Source organism: Globicephala melas, chromosome 19 (genome assembly GCF_963455315.2).
Source record: "Globicephala melas chromosome 19, mGloMel1.2, whole genome shotgun sequence".
In the NCBI taxonomy this organism is placed as follows: domain Eukaryota; kingdom Metazoa; phylum Chordata; class Mammalia; order Artiodactyla; family Delphinidae; genus Globicephala; species Globicephala melas.
The window spans coordinates 15112853-15135977 of NC_083332.1; the positions used below are offsets into that span (position 1 = coordinate 15112853).

The window sequence follows — 23125 nt, forward strand, 5'->3', positions numbered from 1 at the left end:
GACTCTAGCCATCACTGCCTCCCTGGACTCTCAGCTCCATCTTGTCTACTTAGGGAGATTACAAAGCGCCCCTTGTATTCCCCCTCACAGTGCTGAGGTGTGGAAATGCTCTCTAGGCAGTAGGCTGGGTCAAATGTGTGGATCACATTTGTTTATACTTTCTTAGGCATTACCATTGTGTTGCCTGGTGTCCAATGTCTGAAAACCTTTATTTCTCATATTTTATCTAGTGTTTTGTTATTTTAGGCAGGAAGGTAAATCCTGCCTCTATTATTCCCATTTTGACTGGAAACAGAGTATTAAAAAAATAAATTCTGTTCTTAAGAATTGAAAGAAGAAAAAAAAAAAAGAATTGCAAGAGGACTACAGAGTTTCCATATGCCCTTCTCCCAGTTTGCCTAATACTAACATTTTACACTACTGTAGTATAATGATCAAAACCAGGACATTAACATTGGGAACAATACTATCATCAAATGACAGGTTTGATTGAATTTCATCAAGTTTTCTCTGCTAATGTTCCAAAAATTGAATCCACAATCCAGCATTGTATTTAGTTCCCTTGCCTTTTATGACCTAGAAAAGTTATGAACTTTTGGAGTATTGGGCAAGTTATTTTACAAAAGGGTATTCATTTTGGGTCTACCTGCAGTTCCTTCATTATTAGAACATAGTTACGCATGTTTTGGTGAGAATACTACCCAAGTGTTTGCCCTTCTTAGTGCATCACCTTGATGCCAGTGTCTCATTGTTGGTGATTATTCGGTTAAAGGTGTGTGTGCAATGTTTTATCTTTGTAATTAAATACTTGGGAGAGATACTTTGAAACAATTCTAATATCCCATTTTTTCCTTATACTTTCACCTTCAACTCTTACCATCCATCAATGGATTTTGTATATAATTACCACTATTATTATGGTGATTTCCTATTTCCCTCATTCCCTTTACATTTATTAATTAGAATTCTTCACCATTAAATTGAACCAGAATCCTTTCCTTGCAGTAGCTAATTTTATGGTTCAGGACAGCAATAAACAGGATAGGTCTGGAACATCCCCTTGTATTTGGGGAAAGAACCCAAAGCTTCCAAGTAGGCTAGGGAAAATGTGGAAAGGATAAAGGAACAAATGAAAATGGAAAGGAATAAATTTTATCAATTTGAGCACCAAGAAAAAGTACCAAATGTTACATTTTGGTTTATCAGATTAGCAGTCTGTGAAATGACAGGAGTTCATAACAAAATTCAAAGGAAAATGTTAATGTAATGTGACCAAAATATTAATGTAATGTGAACAAAATGTAGCTGTAATTACAAATAAGGGAGACAATAAGGATGTGTTGTATTTTTTTTCATTTATTCATTAATGATTCAAAAAATAAGTGTCAAGCCACATGGTTATTTTATTTCTGTCATTAATTTTAAGTCCGTATATAAGGTTTGGATAGCTCATTGTTTTAGTTTGTTCGAGCAAGCAAAAAATATTAAAAACACACAAAGAAGAGTAGGGCAAGTAGCTCTGGAGTACTGTGCAAGAAGAGGGAAATTAAACAGCATTGATGGTAACTCAGAATAACCAGGTAGAGTAGGATATAAGAGCAAATCAGCAGTGTGGTCACATGACAGCTCAGTAAATAGAGTGAGCTATTAATAACATTAATAATTATAATACAATTGAACTATTTCAAAGATATGAAATAGCAAGTATCCTAATAAGGGTAACAACAGAGACCCATTCTTTTACTCTGTAGGACATGAATGATCTATCTGTTACATACTTTTAATAACTGCTAACTTAAGTAAATTACTAATAAGGAATATGTAAAGAAAACATAGCTCAGTATACCCAATGAGAAAACCTTACTTACTATTGCTGATCATGCAAAACTGGGCAAGATACCAATCTCAAAAGTTAAAATCTAATGAATGACAGTGATGTAAATGTATGTAAATATAACAGGTAAATTTTCTTATAAAAATCAATAACCAGTGGCTTTTGATCACTTTGATTATATAACCAGGTCAACTGTCATAAGAAAGAGGTGATGAGTAGCTAAGATTTGCAACCTTATTAACTGTCTCATTTTTTTGTTGTTGTCTTTTCGTTTTTCCTGAGTCAGGGGAGATTGCTAAAATCAAAGGTCTACTGATTTTCCAACTGCCAAAACACAGTAAGACAACCCTGAACTGAATAAAAAGGAAAATTATAAATAGATACAAAACCCAATTGAAGCCATGGTAAATAGCAGCATTGTAAACCCTCTTGATTTTAGTGACCAGTTTATAATCATTGCAATAGCTGTAGGTTTTCTCCTACTTTTAAAGCTGCCTAACAAATTTAAGAGATGTAAGATTGGGTTAGAATATTTTATGAAATATTTTAAATGCTCATTTCATTTGGATGCCTACTGGTACTGCCTAGAGGTGAAAAGACTCCTTAAAGGAATTGTGTTGCAAAAGGTATTTAGGGAAATCTGTTGTGTCAAAACAAAATAGAAATTCAGAAAGAATTCAAACATTTGATGACAATGGAGAAGTTAAAACATCTACCATTAAAACAAAATCAAGAGAAAACAAAACAAATCTACACAAACACCTTGCAGGACCACAAAACTTTAAAACCACATAGTGTCTGGGGGTTCTAACTCCCTGGAGAAGATAAGTATGCCATATAAAACAGGCAAAAAATTAGAATGCAAAAGATATATTTGAGCAATATTACAAATCACTAAGCCAAAAACAATAAATAGCCAAAAACACAAACACCAAAAGTAACTGTAAGCAAAACATCCCTGGACAAGAAACTCATATGAGGGCTTCCCTGGTGGCGCAGTGGTTGACAGTCCGCCTGCTGATGCAAGGGACACGGGTTTGTGCCCCGGTCCGGGAGGATCCCACATGCCATGGAGCGGCTGGGCCCGTGAGCCATGGCCACTGAGCCTGCGCATCTGGAGCCTGTGCTTCACAACAGGAGAGGCCACAACAGTGAGAGGCCCGCGTACCGCAAAAAAAAAAAACTCGTATGAAAATAACTCAAATAATTAATAATTAGGAAAATACATTTCCCATTTAAGAAACGGATTGATAGGCATCATCTTACATAAACGGATATTCAGAATGTTAATTGATATAAAAAGGAGAAATATTTGGTGATATTGAACAAAGCTGAAAGTATATCTCACTTATGAATGAATAATTCTAGTTCTAGAGTGGCCATAAAGTCTGGAAATAGATTTAATTGAGGTAGAATCTCTGCGATAACTTCTACTTAAATACACATATTTTTCCAATGAAACTCAGAAACAAATGGGCTTTATATATGTCTTTCATTCAAAAATCTTCTCACCAGTACAACTTGTTCAATGTCAAGTAAGTTGCCTGCCCACTCTAAAGGCATTCCCACATTCCTTACATTCATAGGGTTTCCTACTATTATGAATTCTCTGATGTTTTGTAAAGGATGAACTATGTCTAAAGGCCTTCCCACATGCCTTGCATTCGTAAGGTTTCTCTCCAGTATGAATTCTCTGATGTTCAGTAAGGGCTGAACTGTGTCTAAAGGCCTTCCCACATACCTTACATTCATAAGGTTTCTCACCACTATGAATTCTCTGATGTTGAATAAGGGCTGAAGTAAGTCTAAAGAACTTTCCACACACTTTACATTCATAAGGTTTCTGACCACTGTGAATTCTCTGATGTCGAGTAAGTTCACTACCTACTCCAAAAGCTTTCCCACATTCCTTACATTTATATGGTTTCTCACCAGTATGAATTCTCTGATGTCTAGTCAGGGATGAACTGTTTCTAAAGACCTTTCCACATGCTTTGCATTCATAGGGTTTCTTACCACTATGAATTCTCTGATGTCGAGCAAGTTCTCGACAGACTCCAAAAGTCTTCCCACATTCTTTACATGCATAAGGTTTCTCACCAGTATGAATTCTCTGATGTTCAATAAGCTGTGAACGAATTCTAAAGACCTTCTCACATTGTATACATTTGTATGGCTTCTCACCAGTATGAATTCTCTGATGTTCAGTTAGTTGTGAATGAAATCTAAAGTCCTTGCCACATTCCATACATTTGTAAGGTTTCTCATCAGTATGGATTTTCTGATGTCTAGTAAGTTGTGCATGCACTCTAAACGATTTCCTACAGGAAGTGCATTCATAGGGTTTCTCACCATCATGAATTCTTTGAAGTGCAGTGATTTTTTCAATTCTCCTAAAAGTCCTTCCATATTGCTTACATTTATAGCCGTTCTGATCATCACAGTGTACACTATAGTCTTCACAAAAACTAAATGCATTCCCACATTCCATACATTTACAAGGTTTCACACCAGTATGAATATTCAGTTGTAGGGTATGTGGGTCATCTACTCCAAAGGTTTTCCAATATCTACTACATTCAGAGGTTTTCTCAGTATATATTTTCTCATATTCATCAAAGTTTAAGTCACAACTAAGGACCTTCCCATATTCCTTACAGGGCTTCTCACTATCATGAATTCTCTGATGTAATGTAAGAGATTTATGATTTTTGTAATTGGGTATTTTTTCAGAGATGATTTTCATTTGACTGAAATATCCCACTTCAGGTCTTTGCACTTCAGTCTTCCTTTTGCTTTGCCAATCATTTCTGACAATGGAGTTCTCAAGGCCAACCAATTTACTACTTTCTATTACTTCCCACTGAGAATCATTTTTTTCAATAATGTCCTTCTCTGTAGATAAAGTCTTTTTGTCACACTTGGATTCCAAGTCTGAAAGAAAGGGAAAAAACAATTTCTTTTTTCATGTGTAACAAAGATAAAATAGTTATAAAATGCACAGGAAAAAAACTGAAAATAATTCACAGTATAAGTGAATGATTAAAATACTGTTATGAAGTTTGAGGAAAGGTAAAGAGAACTCAGAGAATGTTAAGAGTATAACATAAGGTTGTGAGGTTTGTGCTAAGAGAAATGGATTAAGTCAGTGGGTCTGAAATTTTGGTGTTGATCATCACCTAGTAAGCTTGTCAAGTACTGATGTTCATGAACTAATCCAGATAAACTGAATCAACACCTATAGATGTGGAATTTAGTCATCAGTATCTTGTAGAGATACTGCAAATACAGATCACAATTTGATTACTGATACATACTAACAATTTTCTGATACTTTTCTTCTTTTACAATATAATCCCAATACTTTATCATCGATAACAGGGTGCTGCTTGTAAAACAACATTTTAATCCATTATTCCCTTTCACCTAATCATTTTCACCTTCTGCATCAAACCACATTTCCTATCATTTAGAGATACCCACAAGATATTTCATTTCTCAGAAATGGAATCCTTATATACTACTTCCTTTTCATTGTCTGGGTCTAAAAGTTACTACCCTCTGAAATTATGTACTAGCTGACTCTAAGTAAGTTCATATCTATGTCTCTATTCCAATATCTAGTTCCTTGCCCTCATACCCATTTTTCCAATTGTGTAATCTGTAATTTTCTCTGTTATCATACTGTTTATTTCCTTATTAAACTCCAAAAGGACAAATAAAGTCATTCTATGTGCCACTGAATAGCAAGCCCCAAGGTCATAGTAATTCATAATTACAGGAAAAGCAAATCACTAGTTGAAAGCAATGTGAGAATAAAAGCCAATATTACAAAAAGAAGTCACTTTTTGGTAACACAATTCTGGTAACACAATTACCAGAATAATTATATAACTATAAGAATCTCCATGCCTTTAAAACCTCACACTACACTACAGTGATTTTATATATATAAATTTATATACATGAAAATTATAATATAGTAAGATACATTCATATATACAATAGTGTTTATAAATGATTGTTTTCCAATTGCCTCTCCACCTATGCATACTGTCTCGATCACTGCTGTTAATTTCCTCCTATGCAAAACCATGAGTTTCTTCATCCCAATAAAGATGGTGTTTTATTTACCTCTCTTCAGTAACATTTTCACTATTATTCATCTATCCTCCTGAAATCCTAGTCTATATTTAAGTGTTTTCCTTCATGCTCTTTCCCAGGTATTCCTTTCCATTTTCTTATTCTCAAAGCTATACTGCCTAAAATAGTATCAGAATGTTTTAGATATTATAATAGGTATTTCCCATATTGTAAAGCTTATGCAATTCTGAGTAAACCTGCGGCTGAAAAGGAGAATTTGGTAACAGAATGATATGTAAAATGTGGTGGAGGTGGGCAAGAGTGTAAGGCACTTTGTAACAAAAGATCTCTTGGACCTAGCTGGAGATTGGCAATCAGATGAGGGAACAACCTAAGGAAAATCCAAAGTGACTGATATACATTGCATGATAAAAGGCAAAAATAATTTCTTGTGACTGAATTATGTATAATTAAGGTGAAATAATGCAAACACCATTATTTGACTGAAACAATAAAATCATAAATGAATGCCAATATCAGTAAATTAAAAGTATTTCCACTTAGAAATGAAGACACTTTCTATCAAATAACTGTTTAGTTATCGTGGAAATGTAACTGAAATTACAAAACTTTCAGGGAATGGTGGCGTTGAAAATATTGCACATTAAAAATCTATGAAACTCAATATTAGTCACATAGAAAGTAAGAATTTAGACACTTATATTGATAAAACTGAAAGAATGAAAACCAATGTATACATTCCATTCAAGAAGACAGAAAAGAACAAAGTGACCTAAAGAAAAGGTGAGAGGAGAATTCAATAAATATAGAATCAGAATGTGATGAGTTAGAGAACATATAAAGAATATAATCAACAAATATAAAAAGTGAAAGAAATCAAAGATGACATAAACAGATGGAGAAATATACCATGTCCTTGGATTGGAAGAATCAATACTGTGAAAATGACTATACTACCCAAAGCAATCTACAGATTTAATGCAATCCCCATCAAACTCCTAGTGGTATTCCTCACAGAATTAGAACAAAAAATTTTACAATTCGTATGGAAACACAAAAGACCCAAATAGCCAAAGCAATCTTGAGAAAGAAAAACGGAGACGGAGGAATCAGGCTCCCTGACTTCAAACTATACCACAAAGCTTCAGTAATCAAGACAGTATGGTACTGGCACAAAAACAGAAAAGTAGATCAATGGAACAGGATAGAATGCCCAGAGATAAACCCACGCACATATTGTCATCTAATTTATGAGAAGGGAGGCAAGAACATACAATGGAGAAAGGAGAGCCTCTTCAATAAGTGGTGCTGGGAAAACTGGACAGCTACATGTAAAAGAATGAAATTAGAACACTCCCTAACACCATACACAAAAATAAACTCCAAATGGATTAAAGACCTAAATGTAAGACCAGACACTATAAAACTCTTAGAGGAAAACATAGGAAAAACACTCTGACACAAACCACAGGAAGATCTTTTTTGACCCACCTCCTAGAGTAAAGGAAATAAAAATAAAAATAAACAAATGGAACTTAAAGAAAAAATCCAATTAAAAATGGATGAAAAAAAAAAAAAAGGGTGGAAGGGGCTTCCCTGGTGGCACAGTGGTTGGGAGTCTGCCTGCCGATGCAGGAGACACGGGTTTGTGCCCCAGTCTGGGAGGATCCCACATGCTGTGGAGCAGCTAGGCCCGTGAGCCATGGCCACTGAGCCTGCGTGTCTGGAGCATTTGCTCCACAGCAGGAGAGGCCACAATGGTGAGAGGCCCGTGTAACGCAAAAAAAAAAAAAAAAAAAAAAAAAATGGGTGGAAGACCTAAATAGACATTTCACCAAGGAAGACATACAGATGGCCAAGAAGCACATGAAAAGATGCTCAACATCACTAATTATTAGAGGAATGTGAATCAAAACTACAATGAGGTATCACCTCATGCCAGTCAGAATGGCTATTATCAAACAATCTAGAAACAATAAATGCTGGAAAGGGTTTGGTGAAAAGAGAACCCTGCTGCACTGTTGGTAGGAATGTAAATTGAAACAACCACTATGGAAAACAGTATGGAGGTTCCTTAAAAAACTAAAAATAGAACTACCATATGACCCAGCAATCCCACTACTAGGGATATACCCTGAGAAAAGTATAATTCAAAAAGAGACATGTACCACAATGTTCACTGCAGCACTATTTACAATAGCCAGGACATGGAACCAACCTAAATGTCCATCGACAAACAAATGGATAAAGAAGATGTGGCACACATATACAATGGAATATTACTCAACCATAAAAAGAAACGAAATTGAGTTATTTGTAGTGAGGTTGATGGACCTAGAGTCTGTTATACAGAGTGAAGTAAGTCAGAAAGAGAAAAACAAATACCATATTCTAACACATATACATGGAGTCTAAAAAAAGGTATTGATGAACCTAGTTGCAGGGCAGGAATAAAGATGCAGACATAGAGAATGGACTTGAGGACATGGGGTGGGAGGGGTAAGCTGGGGCGAAGTGAGAGAGTAGTGTCGACATATATACACGACCGAATGTAAAGTAGTTAGCTAGTGGGAAGGAGCAGCATAGCACAGAGAGATCAGCTCTGTGCTTTGCAATGACCTAGAGGGGTGGGATAGGGAGGATGGGAAGGAGGCTCATGAGGGAGGGGATATAGGGACATATGTATGCATACGGCTGATTCACTTTGGTGTACAACAGAAACTAACACAGTATTGTGAAGCAATTATACTCCAATAAAGATCTATTAAAAAAAAAAGTAAATGACAAATGAAAGAACCATCACAGAGGATATTTTTTAAATGTTATAAGGCTCATATGCCAACCAATTTGAAAATGTTGACTTATGAATTATTTTCTAGGTAAATAAATACTGAAAACCCTAGAAGCCATAAAAGTTGAAAAATGAACAATTTGCTAGAAAGAGATAAAATTGTCAAAGACTTACCTCCCATGAAACAAAAAATCATAAGAATGCCTATTGCCCAGGTTGTGGCAATAAACCAGGTAATGAACCATGGCTCCTAAAATAAAGATCTGAGTCACGAACCTGGAGCAGGTAAGGTAGAAAATGTGCCCTTGACTGTTGTGACAGAAGCAAGAATGTTTTATAATATTAATGAACTATAACAAAAAGACACAAATCATCAAAGGAGACCACCATTTTGACAATACAATAATCAAAAGAGGGTAAAAAGTACTTTGTGTACCTAAACATGTTAACTAAACAACTAAAAATTTATAGCTAGAATTAATTTTTTAAAAAGGAACAAAACACATAAAACATGGAAGACCAGAAGAACTCACTTTTAACCAATTCAGGTGTTTGGTCTGGGATAGGGAAGGTATAGGGTGAGCCTGGGAAAGCTTCAGAAAGCAATAGTAAATTCAAAGAATAAAGAATCAAGTCAAAGGTACACAAAAATCCATAAGGAATTAGTATTTATACAGCTAGGCATCAACAAAGACTGTGATGGGCTAAAGTATACTAAACCAATGAAAATCAACAAATCCATAATGATATGTAAATAAGAGGTCAGAAAATTTCAAGTGCACCATTTGAGGTGGCTAATTAGTTACAATCATATAAAGAGTATAATCAAACACTTGCTGCCTTTTCCATTAGATTTCAAGTTTATCAAGTAACTAATTAAATGTATTAGAAGGAATGACGGACTTAGTACAACACTGATTTAAATGAAGGTTTTCAATTGTAAAAAGCATTAAGTGAATTGTTGATGAGGAACTGTGTATTCATAGAATGCTAAAGTAGGACCAGAGAGATCCCTTTCTGACCATAATATCTGAATTAGTTCCATTATTCTTCATCCCTTTATTTTGCTTACTTTTCTTCATAGCCCATATCACTATCCATGATATATTTTCTAATCATTTATTTACCTATTTATTATATATCTCACTTACTAGTATGTTAGTTCCATGACATTAAGATCTGTATTGATCTTTCTTACCATTGTACTTATAGGGCTAACACAATATCTGTCTTACTGTACACACTGATTAAGTGTTGATTATAAAAATGACCAAGATTTTTTTGTCAGTGAAGACATTTATGTAAGTCTAAATACAAGAGGAACTAGGGGAAATGTTGGTTGAATTGGGGAAGATCTTAATTTGCTTCCCCAAGTATCAGGCTCTTTTCCCATAGGGGTTTAAAGGGAGTTTCCCCAAAACATCACAGGGGCCAACCTCCTCTTGGACAGGCTGGGCTTTTTACTCTGGTGATGGCTTTCCTTGCTTCATCAAGTCCTCACTCACCTAGCCCCGTTTACTTGTCACATTCCTCGTAACCCTCCAGGACAACTTCCCTTCCACTAATAAGGCAGTCAAAACTGGCTTAGAAATGGAACACTCTGTTTACAACAAAGAAATGTAACATAATATATAGAAATATATAAGCATCATAACCAATTCTAAAAAACACTTTTGAGAATTGGTTAAGTTTTTAATAAATGAGGTTGAAATGAAAGACTTCAGAGAAGATAAATATGAGAAGATTGAAAGAACATTCACCTTAGAGTGACCATAGAATTACAAAGTATAAAGAGAGTAAAAATTTTCTGACCTCTTATTTATGTATCATTATGGATTTGTTGATTTTCATTGGTTTAGTATACTTTAGCCCATCATAGTTTTTGATTGTTAATGGCTAGCTGTATAAATACTTTACCAGACAGGTAAAGAAATGTCTTCTTTAATTTAAACCCATGCTATCTCTTTGCCTTGAGAGGCAGTATGTTGTAACAGCTAAGAATATCAACTTTGGCGTCAGACTGCTTGGGTAAGAAAACCTGCGTCTGACACTAACTAGCTAAGTAACCCTGGAGGGGTAGCCTAAATACTCTTTGTCTTAGCAATCTCTTCAAAGAACAATAATGCAAGTAGTATTTATGCCATAGGGTTGTAGAATTAGATAACTCAGTATATTAAAAGGGCTTAAATCGGGGCCTGGTACAAGGCAAGAACTATGTGAGCTGAGAGGAAAACAAGGAGTTTTCTAAAACATTAAAAGATCCTTGCTGGAATACTGACTTAACATTAAATGCAAAGTTCTTTAACCCCATAGCAGGTGTAAGACAACACTTGTGTCAGGCAATGAATATGACTTCTATTTGCCAATGTAACAATATAAATTATACAAATTCTTTTAATAATCATAACAACTCAGGACACAGTATCTCAGCTGTTCTCCCAGAAGGTGGGTAAGAAAATAATAAAGAAATTTTAGCAATTCTGGGCTCAAAAAAATATAATTGATATCTCAAAGGATACAGTGTATGTATCCTACAAGTCAAATCCAAGGACTTCCCTGGTGGCACAGTGGTTAAGAATCCACCTACCAATGCAGGAGACATGGGTTCAAGCCCTGGTTTGGGAAGATCCCACATGCCATGGAGCAAATAAACCCATGCGCTGGGGAGAAGGAGGGGAAATTGGCAGAAGAGTAAGACGTGGAGATCACCTTCCTCCCCACAGATATACCAGAAATACATCTACATGGGGAACAACTCCTACAGAACTCCTACTGAACGCTGGCAGAAGACCCCAGACCTGCCAAAAGGCAAGAAACTACCCCCGTACCTGGGTAGGGCAAAAGAAAAAATAATAAACAGAGACAAAAGGATAGGGACGGGACCTGCACCACTGTGAGGGAGCTGTGAAGGAGGAAAGGTTTCCACACACTAGGAAGCCCCTTCGCGGGCAGAGACTGTGGGTGGCAGAGGGGGAAAGCTTTGGAGCTGCAGAGGAGAGCAGAGCAACAGGGGTGTGGAGGGCAAAGCAGAGAGATTCCCGCACAGAGGATTGGTGCCAACCGGCACTCACCAGCCCGAGAGGCCTGTCTGCTCACCCGCCGGGGCAGGCGGGGCTGGGAGCTGAGGCTTGGGCTTCAGTCGGAGCACAGGGAGAGGACTGGGGTTGGCAGCATGAACACAGCCTGCAGAGGGTTAGTGCACCATGGCTAGCTGGGAAGGAGTCGGGGGAAAAGTCTGGAGCTGCCGAAGAGGCAAGAAACTTTTTCTTCCCTCTTTGTTTCGTGGTGCGTGAGGTGAGGGGATTAAGAGCACTGCTTAAAGGTGCTCCAGAGATGGGCGCGAGCCATGGCTAAAAGCGCGGACCCCAGAGACGCGCATGAGATGCTAAGGCTGCTGCTGCCGCCACCAAGAAGCCTGTGTGTGAGCACAGGTCACTATCCACACTCCCTTTCTGGGGAGCCTGTGCAGCCCGCCACTGCCAGGGTCCCAGGATCCAGGGACAACTTCCCTGGGAGAACGAACGGCACGCCTCAGGCTGGTGCAAGTCACGTCGGCCTCTGCCGCTGCAGGCTCACCCCGCACTCCGTACTCCTCCCTCCCCCCAGCCTGAGTGAGCCAGAGCCCCGAAAGCAGCTGCTCCTTTAACCCCATCCTATCTGAGCGAAGAACAGACACCCTCCAGCGACCTACACGCAGAGGCGGGGCCAAATCCAAAGCTGAACCCCGGGAGCTGTGCAAACAAAGAAGAGAAAGGGAAATCTCTCCCAGCAGACTCAGAAGCAGCGGATTAAAGCTCCACAATCAACTTGATGTACCTACATCTGTGGAATACATGAATAGACAACGAATCATCCCAAATTGAGGAGGTGGACTTTGAGAGCAAGATTTATGATTTTTTTCCCCTTTTCCTCTTTATCCGTGTGGATGAAAGGCTCTTGGTGCTGCAGCCAGGAGTCAGTGCTGTGCCTCTGAGGTGGGAGAGCCAAGTTCAGGACACTGGTCCACAAGAGACCTCCCAGCTCCAAATAATATCAAGCAGCGAAAATCTCCCAGAGCTCTCCATCTCAACACCAGCACCCAGCTTCACTCAACGACCAGCAAGCTACAGTGCAGGACAACCTATACCAAACAGCTAGCAACACAGGAACACAACCCCACCCATTAGCAGAGAGGCTGCCTAAAATCATAATAAGTCCACAGGCACCCCAAAACACACCACCAGACGTGGACCTGCCCACCAGAAAGACAAGATCCAGCCTCAACCACCAGAACACAGGCACTAGTCCCCTCCACCAGGAAGCCTACAAAACCCACTGAACCAACCTTAGCCACTGGGGACAGACAACAAAAACAACGGGAACTACGAACCTGCAGCCTGCAAAAAGGAGACCCCAAACACAGTAAGATAAGCAAAATGAGAAGACAGAAAAACACACAGCAGATGAAGGAGCAAGATAAAAACCCACCAGACCTAACAAATGAAGAGGAAATAGGCAGTCTACCTGAAAAAAATTCAGAATAATGATAGTAAAGATGATCCAAAATCTTGGAAATAGTATAGACAAAATGCAAGAAACATTAAACAAGGACTTAGAAGAACTAAAGATGAAACAAGCAAGGATGAACAACACAATAAATGAAATTTAAAATACTCTAGAAGGGATCAATAGCAGAATAACTGAGGCAGAAGAACGGATAAGTGACCTGGAAGATAAAATAGTGGAAATAACTACTACAGAGCAGAATAAAGAAAAAAGAGTGAAAAGAACTGAGGACAGTCTCAGAGACCTCTGGGACAACATTAAACGCACCAACATTCGAATTATAGGGGCTCCAGAAGAAGAAGAGAAAAAGAAAGGGACTGAGAAAATATTTGAAGAGATTATAGTTGAAAACTTCCCTAATATGGGAAAGGAAATAGTTAATCAAGTCCAGGAAGCACAGAGAGTCCCATACAGGATAAATTCAAGGAGAAATATGCCAAGACACATAGTAATAAAACTGTCAAAAATTAAATACAAAGAAAACATATTAAAAGCAGCAAGGGATAAACAACAAATAACACACAAGGGAATACCCATAAGCTTAACAGCTGATCTTTCAGCAGAAACTCTGCAAGCCAGAAGGGAGTGGCAGGACATATTTAAAGTGATGAAGGAGAAAAACCTGCAACAAAGATTACTCTACCCAGCAAGGATCTCATTCAGATTTGATGGAGAAATTAAAATCTTTACAGACAAGCAAAAGCTGAGAGAGTTCAGCACCACCAAACCAGCTTTACAACAAATGCTAAAGGAACTTCTCTAGGCAAGAAACACAAGAGAAGGAAAAGATCTACAATAACGAACCCAAAACAATTAAGAAAATGGGAATAGGAACATACATATCGATAATTACCTTAAATGTAAATGCACTAAATGCTCCCACCAAAAGACACAGACTGGCTGAATGGATACAAAAACAAGACCCATATATATGCTGTCTACAAGAGACCCAGTTCAGACCTAGAGGCACATACAGACTGAAAGTAAGGGGATGAAAAAAGATATTCCATGCAAATGGAAACCAAAAGAAAGCTGGAGTAGCAATTCTCATATGACACAAAATAGACTTTAAAATAAAGTCTATTAGAAGAGACAAAGAAGGACACTACCTAATGATCAAGGGATCGATCCAAGATGAAGATATAACAATTGTAAATATTTATGCACCCAACATAGGAGCACCTCAATACATAAGGCAAATACTAACAGCCATAAAAGGGGAAATCGACAGTAACATATTCATAGTAGGGGACTTTAACACCCCCCTTTCCCCAATGGACAGATCATCCAAAATGAAAATAAATAAGGAAACACAAGCTTTAACTGATACATTAAACAAGATGGACTTAATTGATATTTATAGGACAGTCCATCCAAAAACAACAGAATACACATTTTTCTCTAGTGCTCATGGAACATTCTCCAGGATAGATCATATCTTGGGTCACAAATCAAGCCCCGGTAAATTTTAGAAAATTGAAATTGTATCAAGTATCTTTTCTGACCACAACACTATGAGACTAGATATCAATTACAGGAAAAGATCTGTAAAAAATACAAACACATGGAGGCTAAACAATACACTACTTAATAACGAAATGATCACTGAAGAAATCAAAGAGGAAATCAAAAAATACCTAGAAACAAATGACAATGGAGACACGACAACACAAAACCTATGGGATGCAGCAAAAGCAGTTCTAAGAGGGAAGTTTATAGCAGTACAATCCTACCTTAAGAAACAGGAAACATCTCAAATAAACAATCTAACCTTGCACCTAAAACAATTAGGGAAAGAAGAACAAAAAACCCCAAAGTTAGCAGAAGGAAAGAAATCATAAAAATCAGATCAGAAATAAATGAAAAAGAAATGAAGGAAACGATAGCAAAGATCAATAAAACTAAAAGCTGGTTCTTTGAGAAGACAAACAAAATTGATAAACCACTAGCCAGACTCATCAAGAAAAAAAGGGAGCAGACCCAAATCAATAGAATTAGAAATGAAAAAGGAGAAGTAACAACTGACACTGCAGAAATACAAAAGATCATGAGGGATTACTACAAGCAACTCTATGCCAATAAAATGGACAACCTGGAAGAAATGGACAAATTCTTAGAAATGCACAATGTGCCAAGACTGAATTAGGAAGAAATAGGAAATATGAACAGACCAATCACAAGCACTGAAATTGAAACTGTGATTAAAAATCTTCCAACAAACAAAAGCCCAGGACCAGATGGCTTCACAGGTGAATTCTATCAAACATTTAGAGAAGAGCTAACACCTATCCTTCTCAAACTCTTCCAAAATATAGCAGAGGGAGGAACACTCCCAAACTCATTCTATGAGGCCACCATCACCTTGATACCAAAACCAGACAAGGATGCCACAAAGAAAGAAAACTACAGGCCAATATCACTGATGAACATAGATGCAAACATCCTCAACAAAATACTAGCAAACAGAATCCAACAGCACATTAAAAGGATGATACACCATGATCAAGTGGGGTTTATTCCAGGAATGCAAGGATTCTTCAATATATGCAAATCAATCAATGTGATAAACCATATTAACAAATTGAAGGAGAAAAACCATATGATCATCTCAATAGATGCAGAGAAAGCTTTCGACAAAATTCAACACCCATTTATGATAAAAACCCTGCAGAAAGTAGGCATAGAGGGAACTTTTCTCAACATAATAAAGGCCATATATGACAAACCCACAGCCAACAGCATCCTCAATGGTGAAAAACTGAAACCATCTCCACTAAGATCAGGAAAAAGACAAGGTTGCCCACTCTCACCACTCTTATTCAACATAGTTTTGTAAGTTTTAGCCACAGCAATCAGAGAAGAAAAGGAAATAAAAGGAATCCAAATTGGAAAAGGAGAAGTAAAGCTGTCACTGTTTGCAAATGACATGATACTATACATAGAGAATCCTAAAGATGTTACCAGAGAACTACTAGAGCTAATCAATGAATTTGGTAAAGTAGCAGGATACAAAATTAATGCACAGAAATCTCTGGCATTCCTATACACTAATGATGAAAAATCTTAAAGTGAAATCAAGAAATCACTCCCATTTACCACTGCAACAAAAAGAATAAAATACCTAGGAATAAACCTACCTAAGGAGACAAAAGACCTGTATGCAGAAAATTATAAGACACTGATGAAAGAAATTAAGGATGATACAAAGAGATGGAGAGATATACCATGTTCTTAGATTGGAAGAATCAACATTGTGAAAATGACTCTACTACCCAAAGCAATCTACAGATTCAATGCAATCCCCATCAAACTACCACTGGCATTTTTCACAGAACTAGAACAAAAAATTTCACAATTTGTATGGAAACACTAAAGATCCTGCATAGCCAAAGCAATCTTGAGAATGAAAAATGGAGCTGGAGGAATCAGGCTCCCTGACTTCAGACTATACTACAAAGCTACAGTAATCAAGAGAGTATGGTACTGGCACAAAAACAGAAAGATAGATGAATGGAACAGGATAGAAAGCCCAGAGATAAACCCACGCACATATGGTCACCTTATCTTTGATAAAGGAGGCAGGAATGTACAGTGGAGAAAGGACAGCATCTTCAATAACTGGTGCTGGGAAAACTGGACAGGTACATGTAAAAGTATGAGATTATATCACTCCCTAACACCATACACAAAAACAAGCTCAAAATGGATTAAAGACCTGAATGTAAGGCCAGAAACTATCAAACTCTTAGATGAAAACATAGGCAAAACCCTCTATGACATAAATCACAGCAAGACCCTTTTTTACCCACCTCCTAGAGAAATGGAAATAAAAACAAAAATAAACAAATGGGACCTAATGAAACTTACAAGCTTTTGCACAGCAAAGGAAACCCTAAACAAGACCAAAAGACAACCCTCAGAATGGGAGAAAATATTTGCAAATGAAGCAACTGACAAAGGATTAATCTCCAAAATTTATAAGCAGCTCATGCAGCTCAAACACAATAAAACAAACAACCCAATCCAAAAATGGGCAGAAGACCTAAATAGACATTTCTCCAAAGAAGAAATACAGACTGCCAACAAACACATGAAAGCACGCTCAACATCATTAATCATTAGAGAAATGCAAATCAAAACTACAATGAGATATCATCTCACACAAACATTTGATGATGTTTGCCATCATCAAAAAATCTGCAAACAATAAATGCTGGAGATGGTGTGGAGAAAAGGGAACACTCTTGCACTGTTGGTGGAATTGTGAATTGGTACAGCCACTACGGAGAACAGTATGGAGGTGCCTTAAAAAACTAAAAATAGAACTACCATACGACCCAGCAATCCCACTACTGGGCATATACCCTGAGAAAACCATAATTCAAAAAGAGTCATGTACCAAAATGTTCATTGCAGCTCTATTTACAATAGCCCGAGATGGAAACAACCTAAGTGTCCATCATCGGATGAATGGATAAAGAAGATGTGGCACATATATACAATGAAATATTACTGAGCCATAAAAAGAAACGAAATTGAGCTATTTGTAATGAGGTGGATGGACCTAGAGTCTGTCATACAGAGTGAAGTAAGTCAGAAAGAGAAAGACAAATACCGTATGCTAACACATATATATGGAAGTGAAGAAAAAGAAAATGTCATGAAGAACCTAGGGGTAAGACAGGAATAAAGACACAGACCTACTAGAGAATGGACTTGAGGATATGGGGAGGGGGAAGGGTGAGCTGTGACAAAGCGAGAGAGAGGAATGGACATATATACACTACCAAATGTAAGGCAGATAGCTAGTGGAAAGCAGCCGCATAGCACAGGGAGATCAGCTTGGTGCTTTGTGACCACCTAGAGGGGTGGGATAGGGAGGGTGGGAGGGAGGGAGACACAAGAGGGAAGAGATATGGGAACATGTGTATGTGTATAACTGATTCACTTTGTTATAAAGCAGAAACTAACACACCATTTTAAAGCAATCATACTAATAAAGATGTAAAAAAAAAACCATAAACCCGTGTGCCACAACTACTGAGCCTGTGCTCTACAGCCTGCAAGCCACAACTACTGAGCCCTCGTGCCACAACTACTGAAGCCTGCGTGCCTAGAGCCCATGCTCCACAATAAGAGAAGCCACAGCAATGGGAAGCATGCGCACTGCACTGAAAAGTAGTTCCCCACTCAATGCAACTAGAGAAAGCCTACACGCAGCAACAAAGTCCCAACACAGCCAAAAATAAATGAAGGTAGAAATTATAAGAGACTGAGAAGGGACTTCATAGAAATTACATGAAGTTTCTTAAAAGATAGCTTTGAGTTCACTGAATGTCAACTGATATTCTATAGAACATATTCTAAATTATGTAAACAGCTAAATTTACCCAGTGAGACCAAGTTGCTGTAATTTTCCATCATCACGTCCCAGTACAAGTCCCTCTGAGCAGAATCCAGATACTCCCATTCCTCCTGAGAGAAGCTGATGACCACATCCCTGAATGTCACCAATTCCTGAAACAACAAACCACATAAGTAAAATTGAAGGAAACATTTTTGAGTAAAAGATAAGAAATAAAGAATTGAATTAAACTATTTTATATAGAATGGATAAACAATAAGGGACTACTGTATAGCACAGGGAACTATATTCAATGTCCTGTAATAAACCATAATGGAAAAGAATATGAAAAAGAATATATATCTATATAACTGAATCACTTTGCTGTACAACAGAAATTAACACAACATTGTAAATCAACTATACTTCAATAATATAAATTTAAAAAAAAAGAAAAAGAATTGCATTACAGGAAGGGGTCTAATAGTAAGTACATCGGCCAGGGGTAGAAGCCTATGGTATGGGAAGTAAGGAAATTAATGCTTCCAAACCAGACTATCTACAGGTCTTTAAAGAATCCTTTTGATTCAGAGAAATCTTCCTGCATGCTATGGGATTTCTTAGCTAAGCACGTCTGGAAATAAACAAAATAATCAATTTACAAATTAAAAGAAATAGTGTATACATGAACGCTGCATGCTACATGCCTGCTGAATGTATTATCAATAATAATGAATTTCTACATCCTCGTTCCTCTGTAAAGGAAAAATATCTAGCTTAGAAAATGGGATATGAACAATATTTAAAATTTTCTTACAACCCCAAGTTCATCACTGTTAATCACCATTTCACATTATATAAGAATTATAACTTCTAATGAAAAATTATTTATTAAATGCTTTTTAGTGGCTACAGAGTAGTCTGCTTGGTGGAAATATATCAGCCTTAATTATATTTAGACATATAAGTTGGATAAGATCTCCTCCAATTCTGAAATCTATAGTAATCTATTTATGTCTGACTGAGACTAGTCAACATCAAATCCAGTCTACCTGGAAAAATAGGTCTGTTCAGAAGTACAGACTTTGCCCATATGTCATCAAATGGATCCATTTGCTCTTTCTCTCTACCCAAGAGTATGAAAAAGGCTGGTAAATGCCTCCATCTAGGGATTCCATTTCTACCCTATAGCTGCTCTGAACAAAACACTGAACACACATAGGAATGTTGAACATTATTTGGAGAATAGATAGGCACATAGGAGGTACTGTGTGCTGTTTGAATACAACTCTCACTAGAAAGTGAAAATGGGGATTTTTATGGGGATGTGGGGTAGGCTCTTAGGGCTGCTTTCTGGGAAGATTCAGACAAATGAAATGTTCACAAAGGAGAGAGAAATAGCAACTTACATGGTCCATGGTTAGAACTGTAAAGAATTGATCAGGGAATTCCACTTCTGGTATGACAGCATGAGGAGCTCCACCGACATGCTCCCCATTGAAACTGGTAAAAATTATATATAAAAACATAGAGCAAATGAAGAAACATTTGTAAATCTACTAAAACTTATTAAGAACTGTGAAAGTCTGCAGTATCTTAATCTAACCTGCACCCTTCCTTGTCCATCCCATCCTAGTGAGAAAAAGATTCCACTGCAAACTAGTACAGTCAAGGACACAAACTTCCTCACCACTCATGCCCTGTTCCCAGTCAGATAACTATCTTCCTGGGAGGAGTAGAACATCAGCATTTCTCATTCTGCCCCCAGCTACCTGTTGCTCAGGCAAATGCAACAAAGGAATGGAGATTTTCTTCTGCCTAGTAGCCACACAAGAATTGTATGTTGTACCATGGGTGTGGCACTGCTGAGAATACTGGGGTTCCAACTGTCTTTGCCTTGGCTCATAGGGCAGGAGTTCCATGCCACGAGAGGCAAGTTGAGACCTAGGACTGCTGCCCAATCCCCTCCAGAGCCCTCTCCAAAGGAACTGCCTTCATTTGCAACAGAGTGTGAAGAAGTTCAAGGGTAAGGACATTCTCAAAAACACTGGAAATTTTGGTGAAAGGCTATTGCAAGAAGATTGAAAAATTCATTGGAGTTAAATGCTAAACTGTAGGCTGGCTAGTTTGTCAGAAAGGATCAGAGAAAGATACTTGGGGAGCCCTTCCTATTGTCAGAACAAATTTCAGACACTGACTTTATTTCATTAGTCTGCGAAGCAGTGTAACCCCACAGCATTACTGAAGACAATAGTGCTATCAGTCACAATCAGTGGATCCTAACAGCTTGGTGTGGTCAGGTAAAGAGACACTCGAAGACAGCCCTGTCAAAACCACTGTCATCCAAGGGTAACTGTGGTAATAGCAAAGTCTATATCCCAAGGAGCAACATCAGAGATTTACACTATGGGTGAGATAGATTTCACTTCATTAATCTAGCCAGTCACTAAATAAGAAAGCAAATAACAATAACAGGCCTGGGGAGAAGAAGTAGACAAAAGTACCAGAGTTACAACTATCTAAAATATCTACTTTCCACAAACAAGAGACAGGTGAAGAAATAGGAAAATATAACCCATAAACCAAAAACACTAAAGCCAAAACCAAACAGACAACAGAAACTGCCTGTGAGAAAGCAACCAGATTTAACAAAGACTTCAAAGTAGCCATTATAAATATGTTCAATAAACAAAGGAACCCATGCTTAAAGTAAATGAAGGTATGATCACAATGTCATATCAAATAAAGAATCAGTGAAGAGATAGAAGTTATTTAATATCACCAGATGGAAATTCTGGAGTTGAAAAGTATTAACTGAAATGAAAATTTCACTAGAGTAACTCAACTGTAGATGTGAACTGGGCAGGAAAAAAAGTACTAGAAAACTTAAAGATAACATGATAGAGATCATGCAATCTGAAGAACAAAGGAAGAAAACACAAGGAAGAAAAATGAAAAGAGCATCAGAGAAATGTTGGACACCATTAAGCATATGCATGTAATAAGTGTAACAGAAAAGAGGAAAGGTGCATTTTAATATATTCAAATAAATAATGGATGAAAAGTTTCCAGGACTTCTCTGGTGGTCCAGTGGTAAAGAATCTGCCTTCCAATACAGGGGACACGGGTGTGAGCCCTGGTCTGGGAAGATCTCACATGCCGTGGAGCAACTAAGCCCGTACGCCACAACAACTGAGCCTGTGCTCTAGAGCCCGCGAGCCACAACTACTGAAGCCCGCACACCTAGAACTCGTGCTCTGCAACAAGAGAAGCCACCGCAATGAGAAGGCTGCGCACTGCAACGAAGAGTAGCCCCTGCTCGCCGCACCTAGAGAAAGCCTGCACGCAGCAACAAAAGACCAAGTGCAGCCAAAAATAAATTAAAAATTTTTAAAAAATCAACTGTATAAAGTAATTCATATATATGTATACACATACATAAATATTATATACATGGGCTTCCCTGGTGGCGCAGTGGTTGAGAGTCCGCCTGCCGATGCAGGGGACACGGATTCGTGCCCCGGTCTGGGAAGATTCCACGTGCCGCGGAGAGGCTGGGCCCGTGAGCCATGGCCACTGAGCCTGTGCGTCCGGATCCTGTGCTCCGCAGCGGGAGAGGCCACAACAGTGAGAGCCCCGCGTACCGCAAAAAATATATATATATATATTATATACATATATATACACACACATAACAGGTATTATTGGGCCTGCAACATATATAAATGTAGTATGTTCGACAATAATAACACAAAGGAGATAGGTAGAAGAAAAGCTTCATTGGGCAAAGGAAACGAATCCAGATGGTAATCTGAATCCACAGGTTCAAATAAACAGAATGAAAAGTGATAAACAGGATTAATATAACAAAGCTACATATCATCTATAGCTGTTTATGTGCTACAATGGTAGAGTTGAGTAGGTGTGACAGAGACTGTGTAATCCACAAAGCCTAAAATATTTAATATCTGTCCTTTACAGAAAAAAAAAAACTTGTTAACCCCTACTGTAGAAGTTAGTTTATGCATTTTTCACCTGTTACAACTGTAAACCCCTTGTTGTTGAGTGTAAACTATTTCAGTTACTTTGGGCAACTATTTGACACAATCTACTAAAAAAAAATATATACTGTGACTTAGCAATTCCACTCTTGTGTATATGCCCAACAGAAATTAGTTTTTCCATCCAAAAAGTATGTAAAAGAATTATTTTAGCTGCATTTCTTTATACTGTCCTGAAACTGTTAACAACCCAAACATCCATCAACAGAAGTAGGGAAAAATTAAATGAGATACATTCCTATAGTGGAAGATTACTTAAGAATAAAACTGAACAAACGGCAGATGATTTTCATAAACATGAGGTTGAGCAAAAGAGGGCAGAAAAAAATGTACATAATGGGGGACTTCCCTGGCTGTCCAGTAGTTAAGACTCTGTGCTTCCACTGCAGGGGGTGCAGGTTCGATCCCTAGTTGGGAAACGAAGATCCCACATGCCACACAGCACA

At 37.8% G+C, this 23125-nt stretch overlaps 1 protein-coding gene across 10 annotated transcripts in view; it reads right to left on the reverse strand.

Moving 5' to 3' along the window:
- Positions 1-23125, reverse strand: part of ZNF260 (zinc finger protein 260) — a 210170-nt gene that overhangs the window by 81690 nt on the left and 105355 nt on the right. For 7 of the 10 annotated variants that reach the window (XM_070044166.1, XM_070044165.1, XM_070044172.1 and 4 more), the window contains 3 exons: positions 20028-20121; positions 18665-18791; positions 1351-4768 (listed from right to left, as the gene is read on the reverse strand). In XM_070044166.1, the coding sequence (XP_069900267.1) occupies positions 3366-4768; positions 18665-18791; positions 20028-20036 (1539 nt within the window). In that variant the 5' untranslated portion in view covers positions 20037-20121 and the 3' untranslated portion in view covers positions 1351-3365. Of the gene's footprint in view, positions 1-1350; positions 4769-18664; positions 18792-20027; positions 20122-22056; positions 22998-23125 lie in introns of those variants that run through there. The other 3 variants (XM_070044176.1, XM_070044177.1, XM_070044167.1) reach the window with 3 other exon arrangements.